Source organism: Lycorma delicatula, chromosome 4 (assembly GCF_047948215.1).
Source record: "Lycorma delicatula isolate Av1 chromosome 4, ASM4794821v1, whole genome shotgun sequence".
Lineage (NCBI taxonomy): Eukaryota > Metazoa > Arthropoda > Insecta > Hemiptera > Fulgoridae > Lycorma > Lycorma delicatula.
This window is the reverse complement of record NC_134458.1, coordinates 64,332,752-64,347,281: the sequence shown is the minus strand read 5'-3', so window position 1 is coordinate 64,347,281 and position 14,530 is coordinate 64,332,752. Positions and strand designations below refer to the sequence as shown.

The 14,530-nt window shown below is 30.7% G+C and overlaps 1 protein-coding gene across 5 annotated transcripts in view; it reads right to left on the bottom strand.

Annotated features, from left to right (window-relative positions):
- Positions 1-14,530, bottom strand: part of emp (epithelial membrane protein) — a 236,494-nt gene that overhangs the window by 65,418 nt on the left and 156,546 nt on the right. For all 5 annotated transcript variants that reach the window (XM_075363163.1, XM_075363164.1, XM_075363159.1 and 2 more), the window contains one exon: positions 7,061-7,221. In XM_075363163.1, coding sequence (XP_075219278.1) covers positions 7,061-7,221 — 161 coding nt within the window. The remainder of the gene's footprint in view (positions 1-7,060; positions 7,222-14,530) is intronic.

Below are 14,530 nucleotides of genomic sequence, written 5' to 3'. Positions count from 1 at the left end.
ACACGAGTATAGCCCGCGTAGAGTAATGCGGACGGATGACCGAAGCCCGAGTATAGCCAGCTACTTACATTTAATTCTACTACAACCGGCATGTGGGCTATTCTCGTGAATCGTACACTGATCATTTAATTCATTTTGAACGGTTCTCAGTAGCTCTTATCGCGATCTGTTAGATATTTTAGAAACTACGTAATTCAACGCGTATTTCTTGCCGGCGACTAGGTTATGGCTACTTTCTTCGAGGCAGTGTTTGAAATTGTCGTGTGCTTTGATATTTCACTAAGATATCAACATTATATGTTTAATTTTTAGTAGTGAAAGAATTACTGTGTCTTATTCTTTTTAGTAAGTTAGTTTTAAAAAATATTAGTATGTTTTACGGCGGTAAAGTGGTTTACTTTGTGGTTACGTGCCATTATTTTTTTTAATATGTGTTGATGTTTTGATTTTTCCAGGTACGTTTATTGTTTTATTTTCTAATATTTATTATTTGATCTAAGTAAACATTTTTTTCAATATGAGTGAACGTTATTGCGTAGACGATCCAAAAACAATAAACCTGATAAATGATCTTATGTCAGATTCAGATTCTGATATTGATGTTATTATCGGTTCAAATGAAATTCGTCCTGAAATTCTGAATGAAGTAATTTTTAATTCTGGATCTGAAAAAAAATTGACGATAACGATAAAGATCTAGATTTTGAAGTAGGGTCAGATTTATCTGACAGTGATGGTAATCTCGGTAATAGGTCTAACGTTGCCCAACGCTTTCCTGATCAAGGTCCATTTATATCTGCTTATCAGTCTTAGGCCAATAAAGATACAAATAGAAATAGAAGTCTGCAAAGCAATCAGATGAAATGCTGGATTAGTTGTCTGATGACAATCAGTCCCTTTTGTGGGGTTGCTTTATTTTTACCACACTGCCTCAAACTGTATCATACTAGGGTTAATTATACCTAAAAAATTTTTTTTTAATTATATTGACTAATATTTTTTTTCCGAAAAGCCCATTTAGAGGGCACGCTTAATCAACTTTTTAGCCTATGCTTCTTTCATTTTTCTAGAGTAGTGTTCTTTGTCTTCTTGAGTCCATTTTCTCCCTCTTCTACAAGTGAGTTTTTTCCTCTCCAAAAACTCTAATATTTTATTTATTAATTAGGAAGTGACTGTTTTACTAATAAAATAAAACGTGTATCCTTTGCTTATAATTATAATACCAAAACATTATTGTGAGAACAAATATCATATAAACATTATTAGATTTTTTTTCGGGCAATTTTTTTATCAATTTCAAGCTATCGTAACGTTTTTGTTAAGTATAATAAAAGTATGTATTTTTAATATTATAATCTACAAATTGTGATAATTCAGAGCGTGTAATATTTATTAATTTACGATTATAATGAATATAGTAATAATTTTTTTCAAAATACTGCTAAAATACCCAGGATTATGGTACCGGGCATTACATAATGGCTTAGGATTCAAAGTGTTAAAATTGAAAATCTGAAGTCTGATATTCCCACACATTCCCTGTATTAAAACGAATTTTTATTCTTCCCTCTAATTTATATGATTATTTAACTCCTAAACCGGACACCGAAGAGACATCTGCGTCGGACAGAGACGAATTAATTACTCGGTTATAAACATACGGATTACTCCATTTACGAATCGAATTAAATGTTAAGGCCTGAAGGCCTCATTTATCTCAGACATTACGCGCACGACTCCAGGCGGCTTCTATAATTTTCAGATATCTACTACAGTGTTTTACAAGCTCACCAACATACAGTAACAAATATGATAGTAAACTTATGTATATAAAAGTACTGTCCGAATTTCTAGAATTTATTTGTCGTTTATTATTTTTTTTATTGAAAATGTAATAAATTTGATTACTTTAGTTTATTTTTAGGATTTTGTTCCGAACATTACACTTTTGACTATCGACCGAAAGGTTATAGGACGTTTTCTTAAAATTATAATTTTGAATTTTACTCTATACGTGTAATATTCCTTAATCTTAGTTACTGTGATTTCATATCAAAAAAATTATCGGTTTAATGCAAAGAAAAGGGTTTCTCAGGCGCAGCTTTCAATTTAAGGTATCGAAATCAACTAATTTAAAAAGAAAGACAACGGTACAAATTACAGTTAAAAACTCAATGAAGAAATTTCAGGTAAAGCTATTAGTGTTACGAACGGATCCTCGGATAATTTACAAAAGACACCATAATCCCTTTAGGCGTAATCGGTGAAGAATGAACGCTTGTAAACGAAGATACCTTGAAATATTTCCGATTTACAGCCGCATACCAATGTTATTTTAATAAGTACTAAAATACTATTCGAAAGTTGGTTTTTTAATAAGCAAATACCAGAAAAGTTGTATAAATTAAATTTTCACTTACCGACAATTTAAAAAGTGTAAATCCTAGTACTTTCGAAGCTGTTACTCCATCTTCAGGGATTTTCTAAAAGATGTTAATTTAAATTCAAATCGATAATCGTTTTTAAATTAAAGTATTATGTTCATAATAGTCGGTCGTAAAGAATAAAATTAATTCGTACGTCGATAAGACAGTAACGTGATTTTTGTAAGATATTTACGACTAATAATCGCAAAGATCTATAACAGTTTAATTTAAAACCCATTATTGATTTGAATTTAAATTAACATCTTTTAGAAAATCCGTCAAGATGGACTAACATCTCTGAAAGTACTAGGATTTAAACTTTTTTGGTAAGTGTAATTTAATTTATACAATTGTATTAATACCAACAATACCAAATGCTTAGTAAATTAAACCAAAAAGGTTACTCGTATTAAAGTGTGAAAACTGGTTAGGAGGAGAAAATTTCAAAAATATTTCCCGGTTTGGTCCGGGAAATATTATATTAAAAGTAAAACGTATAAGTAAAATTAAAAGTCGTAGGGCAGGACAGATACTACAGATACTAGGAAACAAAAGTTCGCTTTGACGGAACGAAATAGTAACGGAGAATTTATAACTTCGCTTTATTAAATCTTTATTTAACTTTACTAATTTTAAATATGTACAATTTTTGTTACTTAAGCCTGTATATATTTAACTTGGAAGCCATGTTTACTTTAAATCTCCCGTCCTTCTGCATCGTTCTCCGTTCTCTCTTAAGTCGCGAACACTTCCGGACGATGATCGTCCAACACGAACGGGCCGAACTTCATAAATATAAATTTATTTTTTTTAAATTTACGGGTCGTCAAGCGCGCGGAAATGCGAAGGTCGATGCCGACCATTACCGCGTACGGGTACGACTAGCTTTTAATAATAAGTTAGGCTTTATTAGGTGTTAAATTTAGTTATTTGACTAAAATCGACTCGTTATAGTCATCGATATAAATATTCGATGAGAGACGATTACGGCAATAAGATTATGTTACCATGTTTGGGTTTAAAAATAATAATCGATGTCATTGAATTTCTTATTATAAATTTCATTCGAACGTGATAATGTAAAAAATCAAAATTAATTTTGAATACTTTTCCATTAATTAATTTATTCCTAATTATTCTTTGCTCTTGTTTCGGTCTAGAATTGCCGACTTTATCGGTTATGTAATTGTAAAATTAAAAGGTGATCGCAAAATAAAATTATAATACTCATATTATACTGCGACATTAGTGGCAGAATTATTGTCAAACGAACGGACTTATCCGAATAATTTTATACCAATAAATATTTCTATAATTAAAAATATAATAATAATTCCTAGTGGCCGTAATACTTATAATTAAAAATTGATCATATAAGTTTTTATAACAACACCGGACTGCGTTTAACCGTCCAAAACATTGTGGTTAAAAAGTAACATATGTTAGTGAATTCGATCAACAGGTTTTAAAGTCTTGTAATCAAAACTCTTTAAGAGATGAATCGAAAATGTGTAATATTTTTGCAATATATACATACATACATACATACATATATGTAAGTGAGCATACAAGTGTTAGTATAAGAAAGTAACGCTGGTAATTTTCTGAACTTTATCGGCTTTCGCAATAATATCCGATAAGTTAATAGTAGTGGAAACGATTTTTATTCTTCATCTTGTGAGTTTTTCATCAGTTTTTTAATGATAAAAACTCATTTTTACAGATTATCTTTCCTTTTCATAACTGACACGTTCACAATAAGGGAAAAAGAATAGAAGGTATAGGCGGTTAACTAACTTTTGAAGGTGTCGGCCTGCTATTTGATCGGTTTCGTCGAAACGTTACGGGATGCCCGCTTGTTTGTCTATTAGTCCGGTTAATTCAACAAAAATTATAGTTCAGTTTGTAAAATGTAGGTATTTTAAAATCGTATGCGAGTACAGCAATTCATACTTACAACGAAAAATGAAGGCCGAGTATCGATCATAAGATCAGAAACCTTGCTTTTTTCAGTCTGCAAACGGATAATGTTAAAGATTTTAAAGTAGGAAATTAAATATTTTTGTTACACTTTAAGAAAACCCTGTATACAAAATGAAATATTAATAGTGTGCGCCTAAGGATACACCTCTTCTATTCTTTTCTTCTGTAGAGCGTAAATATAAGGGTTTAAATGATTTTTTTTTTGTGAAAAGGGATTCTTTGATCGTATTTGAACTCGAGTTCTCTGAACGCTGCTTCCTAGTCGTCCGATCGGATATGGTTTAAGTCCATAATTAAGTTCGACTTAAATGTATAGTTCTGGTCCCGTTTGTTAAATCCGTATTCGACAAGTTATAACCGAAACACCATAGTATAGTATGCGACCCTGTTTCAGATATTTATCTTTAATGTACTTACACTAATTCCAGAAACGAGTAAATATCAATTATTTTATTATTTTGTAATTAACCTATTTTCTCGACAATCGTTTGATAGGTTTTATGCTCTTCATTCTTTTCTATTCTGCGCTAATATTTTTATCACATCGTGCCTCTTACCCTAAATTTACAAATTACACGATTTCGTTGGGACGTTTTCTTCATGCATATCAATAAATTAACTCTGGATTCTGTAATATATGCTCACCGAATACGCCATTACTTATCACTTCACCGATTCACCTTAACCCTGTCCACTTTCAATTTTCTCAGTAATACTGAATTTCAGAAGCCTATGTTGTCAGTTTTAATGTTTTTCCTATAACCCGCGTTTCGCTACCGTAAATCTCTATACTCTCAATATTATTAAGAATCTCTTCCCTTATTTTAAGTTCACATTCGATAGTAGTTTATTTTTTTTTACGATTAGATAAAATCGTTTAATACAGATATGTAAATGTGATAGAATAATTCATAATTTCCCGGGGAAATTCGGTCCAGATTTATTCAGTCGGGACCCGTAGATATCTGAATCCATTGTCAGTAAAGTTAACTATCAAAACGGTGTAAGGAGGGGGATTGCGCATACCTTCCTATCTACCGCACAGCCTGATTCGTGTCCCTGCTATAGATCATTCTACTGACCGGTAGTTATATGAATATAAATAACGGATAGTAGTACAACAAGAAAGAATAGACTGGAGGATTGCGTTTAAGTCCTTTTAGACGAGAAATTTTTTCAAATGTAGGTTTTATACAATTGTAGGATATTTTTTCATTCCAGTAATTTATTAACTGAAAGGTTTATTCCATTTTTTCTGATTTACTTTAATTTAAAGGACTTATTTATTTTTGTGAAAATGTTAAATTTTTTTCTAACAATTACTCTACGTAAAATTATAAACTGAAACTGGAGTTACTGGCAACCTGTCAGTCGAAACGTTACGCGTTCAGGATGCGGTTTGCAAACGATTTTGACAAAAAGTAAATAACAGATTGAACGTTTTTTCGAATGAAATATTTTTTAATTATTAAAATGATTCCATAACATTTGTACGGAATTTTTTTTGTGATTTACCGCTCAAAAATGTTGACAAAAAGAATTTAAGAGATGAAAATAAATAAAAATTTTAAATAATTTTGGTTCAAAATATTTTTGTATCTCGATTTCGATAAGAGTTCCGTTCCCGATGTAAGAATCGATTACCGAAGGAGTGCTCCGGGTAGTTCACACAGTAAAATAGTAAAAATAACATATATCTGTACAGAAGCATCAGAACAATTGGACGTATCTATTCTTGTCGACGTTAGAATGAAACAGGTGTTTTTTTTCTCGATGGAATAAAAATTAAGGTGACTTCAGATGACATATTAAATGATTTTACCACACTTTAATTGACATACGTTTACGTATATAAAAATACATTTTTACACTTGTATATCGGGAAAGCGCTTTTACGACAAATTATCGAAAAATGTTTTACGTGTATTCGTGCCGAATGCGAGGATTAGAACAGAAATAGATAAATGAAAAAATAAAATAATAATAATAACAAATCTCTAAACACTTTGACCGATAAAAGATCATTACATCATATAAATAAATTATAAATTTTATATATCAACAAGGTCAACAAGTGGCACCCAGCATTAATATCACCACCTGTTGTAAAATAATTAAAAATAAAATCATAGGCTATCAGATTATAAGGTTGATTTTGTGGGATTTTATTTTGGAAACGCAAACCAACAAATCATGTATTAATCGGTTTCCAAAGTTTTCCACAAGATGACAAACCAATTTATAAGATAAGTTATTATTATTACTCTTATTATTATTATTATTTAGCTCAATACACCGACGCTTGAGGCCGTTATTTTGTGCTAGATTACCTTTTATCTGGTCGATCCTGCTCTGGCCACACTCGGTGGACTATTTGAAGAATTGTTAAATATTACTGTTATAATTATTGTGATAGATGATCGAGCAATATCGATCTGCACCACAAAACGGTGACATTAATTGTACAGCTGTTTATCTATCTGTTTTCCAGTTCGGTAAAAAAGTTACCGAATTATTTTCCGTTTTATTAAGCTTTTGTTCAATTTATTTTTTCTTCACGATCGATTATTTAATGAGTTAAAAAAAGTGATATAATTAAAAGTATAATAACATTTATATGATTAAATATAACTAATATTCAGTAGACTTACACGTATGTGAATGGTCCAAGTTCTTCCAACACAGGCTTTACGCCATGATTTAAAAATTCATCCGCATTTGTTACATTGTAAACATATATTTGCATAACGGGATGGACCGGTGGTTTTCGCCACAAATTAAATACCTGTGAGCCGTCCCTCAGGGTGATTTGCTGGAAAAAAAAAATCAGATAAGAAAAAGAATCATAAATATATTTTAATACTAATAATTTTATATAATTGCAACAAAATAGGTAAACAAATGATTTCCTTAGTTTTACTTTCGCTCTCGTGTTTACTTGTGTAATGTAATTTACCAACTAGTCAGCGGGTCTCGGTCCGTGTGCTGTAAAGTCCTAACTGATGGCTGGCGAAGAAGGTAGATGATAGAAAGGAATTCAGTTGTGATAATAAAAAATCGAGTATTTATTCTATGAAAAATTGATCCGTTAGATTCACAGAAATTTACTGCTAAATCTAAATTATGAAATCAATAATATTAAAATCTTTAAAGGCTCATAGCCTTAAAAGATGTTTCGTTGTTTTTAAACCGAATCGTATTCCTAAGAGCGGTCACTACGGTCGAAAACGGCTCCGTATGAAAGTACAGAAGCGTCCTACGGTGATAGTCTGTAAAAATCTCTTTAAAAGAAATATTCTATCCATTAGGATGGTAATAATATTACCGAAAATAATTTTTTCTTTTTTAACAGATTGTCGTAATACAGATTATTACGTCAATTATCACAAAATTATATATTATATTATTATCATCACAATTTTTAAATTATATGCGCGCCCGATGCTCAGAAACGAAAGAAATACAAATTTTACCTTCTTTTCTTAACTAGTAATAATAAATTTTGGTCTCATGGGTTGTACGACCACCGCTATAAATAACCAATAAATATCTGTTCATAAATATATGTCCATGTTCGGTTATGAGGTAACCAAATAAATATATATATATTATAAGACCCACCAAACTTAACCTATGCCCGTTTCGCTCGCTAACCGTGACTAGCGAGCGAAACAAGCGTAGGTTAAGTATAGTTAGATTATGTTTATACTTTTAGATTTATTTATTATATATATATATATACAAAAATATTTATTTGGTTATCTCATAACCGAACATGGACAGATATTTATTGGATATTTATAATGGTGGTCGTATAACCCAAGAGATTCATAAATTTACCTAAATTCAGTCTTCTTTTTTCGATCACAACGCTTCCTGATTAAATAAGCTGTAGATCATCGGACGCTCTTACAGTTTCCAAAATCACATTCTGCAAATCTTTGACGATGTCGAAATTGTGATTTTGCCATTCCGACTCCTTTTTTATTGACTGAAGTGTAACAAATTTTATTAACGTTCCAGAACAACAGCTTTATCTTTTTATGCGTTACTTAATGATTAAACGGAGGCCATTCTAACACAGCGCGCTGTCACTGTGAGGTTGAGGATATAAAGTGATATAAGTAAAAGCCTATACTGTGTGTACATGTTTGAGTTTTTTACATAATATATAAATATAATTATAGATATAATCTAACCAAACTTAACCTACGCTCGCTAACCTTGACTAGCGAGCGAAGTGAGCGTAAGTTAAGATTGGTTAGATTAGTATAATCTAACCAAATGTTTGAGGTTTTTTTAAAACATCATTCTTCCTTCTGAAAACAGGTGGCCTCCGTTTAATCAGAAAGTACCTTTTATGCTATAAAAATCGGGTAGGATTTCTTAACACGATATTAATCGGTAAGGTACCTATTATAAAAACAATTAACCGTAAGACATATATATCTACTCGAGCGAGTTAATGGCGGGTTCTCTCTACAAGCTTACTTAACTGGAGATTTTGACCGGTGGTCAGAATTTGGTCAGAACCGGTGGTCAGGTTCGGAAGGAGCGAGTACCAGACCGAAACGGAACAGTGAAAAGTAAGTCATCCAGGGAAACCTGCATCCAATCGTTTATTTCAAGAGCTTAAATTCGAGAGACTGATGTCAAACGATTCCGGGAGTTGAAACAAAACACAAGAAAAGAAACAGAAAAGCCGACAAGTCCGAAGCCGTTCGATATCTTCAAGACCTTAATCGAGGCTAACGGCTGAACGCATAACTTACAGGATGTTTTTAATGCGGCACGATTGCAGATTATTTTGTAAGAGGGAGAAATATCGCCATCGTATGTTGTTTAATGGGTAGCCATCTCGAATTGCTCAACCATAGTATGTTCGGGCAACTTGGATTCTCTCCTTCGAAGACTAAAATGTAGAAAGAAAAAGAACCCAGATTTACCCTTTGTAGGGAAATAAAACGTTAATTTTTCATAAAAACGGAAAATCATTAAATATTTCTGAAAGCAAACGAAACGGCTTACTTCGATCGATTTTATAAATAAATAATTTTAAATTATTCAAATATAAACTGATCTTGATCTCTGATTAAATAAAAATTTATTTTAAGCATTCGCTTCTGAGTTTCCTTTTGAATGTATAAATCCGGACAATTATTTTTCTTCGCGGCTTTCTACGTTGTTAGATCTAAGCATGAAGATAAAATAATATCAGTTTTACGACATAATTTGATAATTTTTTTTCGCTTTGGTACGAAATAAATGGCTAATCCCGTAGTGTAATTCCTTTATAGGATAAAGAATTCTTTTATAGGATCCTTTATAGGAATTCCTTTACAGTGTAATTCCTTTATAGGATCTTCCTGGAAGAAGATTTAATCGATACGGCTAGAAGGCGAGGGCTATCTAGTCTAAACTAAATTCAGAACCACCTCGATGATTCCACTACTCACTTCAATAGCAAGGAACTAAACCATTAACTATCGTCAAAGGAGCTTTGACGATATTTTTGAAATTATATATTCACATCGAAAAGATTTTTAAATGAAGTATAAAACGTAATTTAAATATATTTATCGATGTATATGAAAAAAGTAATGAGAAACTTATTACAACATATTCAATTTATATGAATGAAATCGAGTCTCACATAAATTTACTGTTAGAAATTTTGTAGTTCTGTTGTCCCTTTTACCGTTGAACTATTCAGAAAGATCTGAAATCGATTGAAATACCGTTTATCAAATCGGCTGCTTAATCCCTCCGTATTTCGCGACCGAGCTTATTCAGAAAAAAGTCTTTTCAAGCAAAATTACCACAGTCTTATACAACAGACGTCATTCATGTGCCTTTAGAATCGCGAGTAGCGCCATAAAACTTTTATTATACTACGTAGATTGGTTTTACCTAGATGTACCGACTGCCTTCTGAACGTAATTAATGCCTTGGACATCAACTCGTATGAAATCCTTCGACTTTATATTTTTCTTTTGTTTGAATTTAAAAGCGTTGCTTTCTATCGATAGTTTATCGAATTTATTTTTTTCTCGCAAAATGTTTTCAAAGCTTTTTTTTTTCTTTCTGAGAACATTAACTTCTCATAAGGCATAACGAACATTCCGGTGTTACATGTAAAAAAGGTTACATTCCTTATTTAAAAAAATTAAAAATACTTAGGATTTTTAAAACAATTTTTCCTCTATATACTTTAATCATTTTTTTTCTTATCCTTTTGATCCGGTATTTCTAAATTTGGAAATCCGGGGCAAAGTCGGTTTGCAACTATGTAAAATTTGTCTTGATACGAGAAGATATCAATTATGAACTGATAAGCACACATACACAAAATATATAAACGCAAATGTTTTCATTTTATAAAACTGTTATCATTGATGTAAATCTTCACGGTAAGTAAAGTAAATAGGTGCACCCATTTAGGTGTCCTTACCGATAAAATATTTCACCGATAAATTAAAAAAATATTTAGAGCGCGTTAAAAAAAAAAAAAACAAAAAAACACTTTGCCGCACAAAAGTATATAAGAGTTTTATAAGTTTAAATTTCTGCTTTTTTAATAGAGCCTTGAGCGAGTAAACGATAAAAAAAGCTATAGTTTATTAAAAAAGAGCGGGATGATTTTCATTTACGCTTCTCTCTCAGGATGTATTTTAGCAAAATATTTCAACAGACGAAAATAAAATTTGAAACTATTTGTTCAGAAGATTTTTTTCATTTTGAACGGTTACCATTTTTTCACCTTCCTATTGAAAAAAAAGAAAAAAAAAGTTTTTCTCAATAGGAGTAACAGAATAATAGTTTTTTTTGTTTAATAGGGAAGCTAAGTTTGTAAAAAAATTTAAGCAGTGAAAACGTAAAAAATACAATTTAATGGTTTTCATAGAAACTTTTTTTTATCTTTTACGGATTCCTTCACCTATCTTTCGGAAACAGGTATTCTTTTGTGATAGTTCATCGGAAATACGTTTTAGTAAATGATTTAAAGCGAGTTAAAAAACATCAGAGCATGAAGCTTCAAAAGGTTAATTTTGAAAACATTTTTTTTTTATTTTTGACCGAGAGTTCCACTCTTTATAGATAAAAACTGAAACTGGAGAAACACTAAGCAATTCGACTGATAATAATTACTATTTTTCTTCAGAAATATGACTAAACATTAAATTAGTCAGCACACCAGAAACTATGAAATAACATAATTGCTTTTCAATGCGATTACTCAGTATTAGTTTAATATGCTTAAGTACGATCTACGAGTTCGACCTTATATATGAGAGTTGTTTATGTATGTACACCTTGAACCGTTTCATTAAATAGTCAACCGTCAAGGTTCATGAAATCGTGACGCAAGTATTTGTTTGTGCATTTATTAAATTGTACGCGCGCATTTTATCCGTGTTTTATGAGGTTCATCCTTTTCTATCAGACGAATATATTCATATTCACATTCTTAACGTATGATGTGATACTTAGGTCTTAGGATACGGTACGGAATTTAAATGAATTTTTTTATTACATTATAAGGTTCTACAGCGGGTAGGACATATATTATGTTCGAGTAACTTATAAACGATCCAGTAGCGAACGAAAATTCTATTTCTTTCGACGGAGGTCCTTTTAACACTGTAGCTTTGTAAATGAGAAATTTTATTACGGCTCAGACATCCTTTAGGCTGATTCTAGTCTGATAAATAAGCCTATATTAATAGTTATATATAGTTTGTTAAATTATGATTTCATTATTTATAAATATAAAAATTCCTTCCGTACAGAATATTTATCTTTCTGTAGAGATTATTTCCCGGACAAAAAAAATTGTGTAATGCAAAGAGATTCTTAACAACAGTTATTTACTCAATTTTACCGAAAAGTACAATCAAAAGCACACCGATCGGGGGATATAAAATTTAATTGAAGGCTAAAATAATTGTAAATGTTGTAATTTAACGAAGCGTTTTCGTTATTCTGTGAAATAATAGATTCATATTTTAACGATTGCATAAATAAAATTAAAATTACTTTCTAGATTTCTCGAAACAATTTTTTCTTTTTTTTAATTAACCTTATCAGCTTATTACTTTAATTTATGTCTGATCGTTTATTCTACCGTAATGCAGAATGGATTTATTGTAATTCCGACTGAAATCTCGCGTGTAACTTACCGAAACCTCTATTCGTAGGGTTCTGACCGCGGACCTTTTAGAAAGCGCGCGGCCAGTTTTATAAACGTTGATCAGTGTGCAAACATTTTATCCAAGTTTCTCGTATGTTGAACGTATTCTAGCCTTCGATTCCATTGAGATAAAGTCAAATAGACGTTATTTCAATTATGTTATGTTATCTTCTAAATTAACAGTTTTTTTCTTTCGCATGCGTTAGTATTTACAAATGTTCCACTTTCGATAGCAAAAAATATAATAGTTTACTTTAAATAAAATTTAGATATCTATCTACTTCTATCTAATGGGATAAGAAACTTTTTCATCTAATATACTTAGAAAGATAATTATTAATATGGTAAAGCGTCTTATTCTGATTTCTTGCCGTTTTTAATAAATTTACTGACCGAGTGATTTATTAGAAATAAAATTAAACTTTACGAAAGTATACTTTACAAAATCTATAATTTTTGTCGATCGGTTTTTAAGTATATGATTAAACTGATATCTTCATTTGATTTGATCACAATTCGAGAGCAACTAATTTATATTAGCCCTAAAATAATTAATAATTTTCCCTATAATTTAATCAATAATCAATACGGCATTAATGTATCCGCAAATGTAAAAAAATTGATTAGTGTTAACTTTTTCAAATTAAGTATTGTATAAATTTACTTAAAATTTATGTTAAGTATGAATTTTTTCTTTACTTTTGTATTGTTGAAAGATTTTAGAATTTTAAAGAATTTATTGTTATCTTGTATTTCTCTTTTTAAATTTTAATTGGCTTCTGCCTCAGCCGGTGAACAAGATTTTGACTTAATGCTGACTGACGCTCTTAAAATCAAGTTGCAATTTATATTTAAGCGTATATACACTTCATTATGTATTCTTTATCAACGAATGGAAATTCGTTGTTGAATTCAATGCGTATGGGTGATTTTAATTTTGGATTCGGATTAAGCATCGTTAGAGGATTACAAAAATACACGAATGACCGCCGATCGGTCGTCGGGTTCACCTCAAAATCGCGGTCAAAATTACATTTTTATAATAATCATTACGATATAACGGTGTAAGCTATCAAGTTGGTTCAAAGGTACTAATGAAAGATTTATTAAAATGCATGAAATATCAATTTTTGTAATCAAGTGAAAGATCCCAAATGGCAGAAAAACAAATTTTTAAATAACTGAAAAAATATACCATAAAACCGCCAAAGTACGAGATAAAAAAATTATATTGACGTAAGTATAAGTTAGAGATAACAGTTCTGTTAGAAATGAATTAATAATTGAGAGATCCAATCATAAGAATGTTCGTTAGGGAAAGTCTTACTAGACTTTTCAATGAAAGTCACCGGGTTGGTCTAGTGGTGAACGCGTCTTCCCAAATCAGCTGATCTCGAAGTCGAGAGTTCCAGCGTTCAAGTCCTAGTAAATCCAGTTATTTTTACACGGATTTGAATACTAGATCGTGGATACCGGTGATATTTGGTGGTTAGGTCTCAATTAACCACACATCTCAGGAATGGTCTATCTGAGACTGTACAAGACTACACTTCATTTACAAACATACATATCCTCTGAGGTAATACTTTACGGTGGTTCCGGAGACCTAATAGAAAAGAAAGGACTTTTCAATGATAACTGGTTTTTTCATGAATTTGTTTTTTATTATACTATCTTATATTACTGTTACGTTCTTCATATTATGTACTGTATAAATCTATTTTTGGGCAATAAATTGATTATATTGTACTCTAACTAATACTAGATAAAGTATTAATTAAATTCAGATAAATTATATGCATTTAAATACCACATTTAAAAAAATTAATGAATATTAAACGTTTTAATTAATTTTATTCTGAAGAATAATTATCTCATCATTCGATACGTACAATGTATAATATATATGACGTACTTTATAATTTTTAAG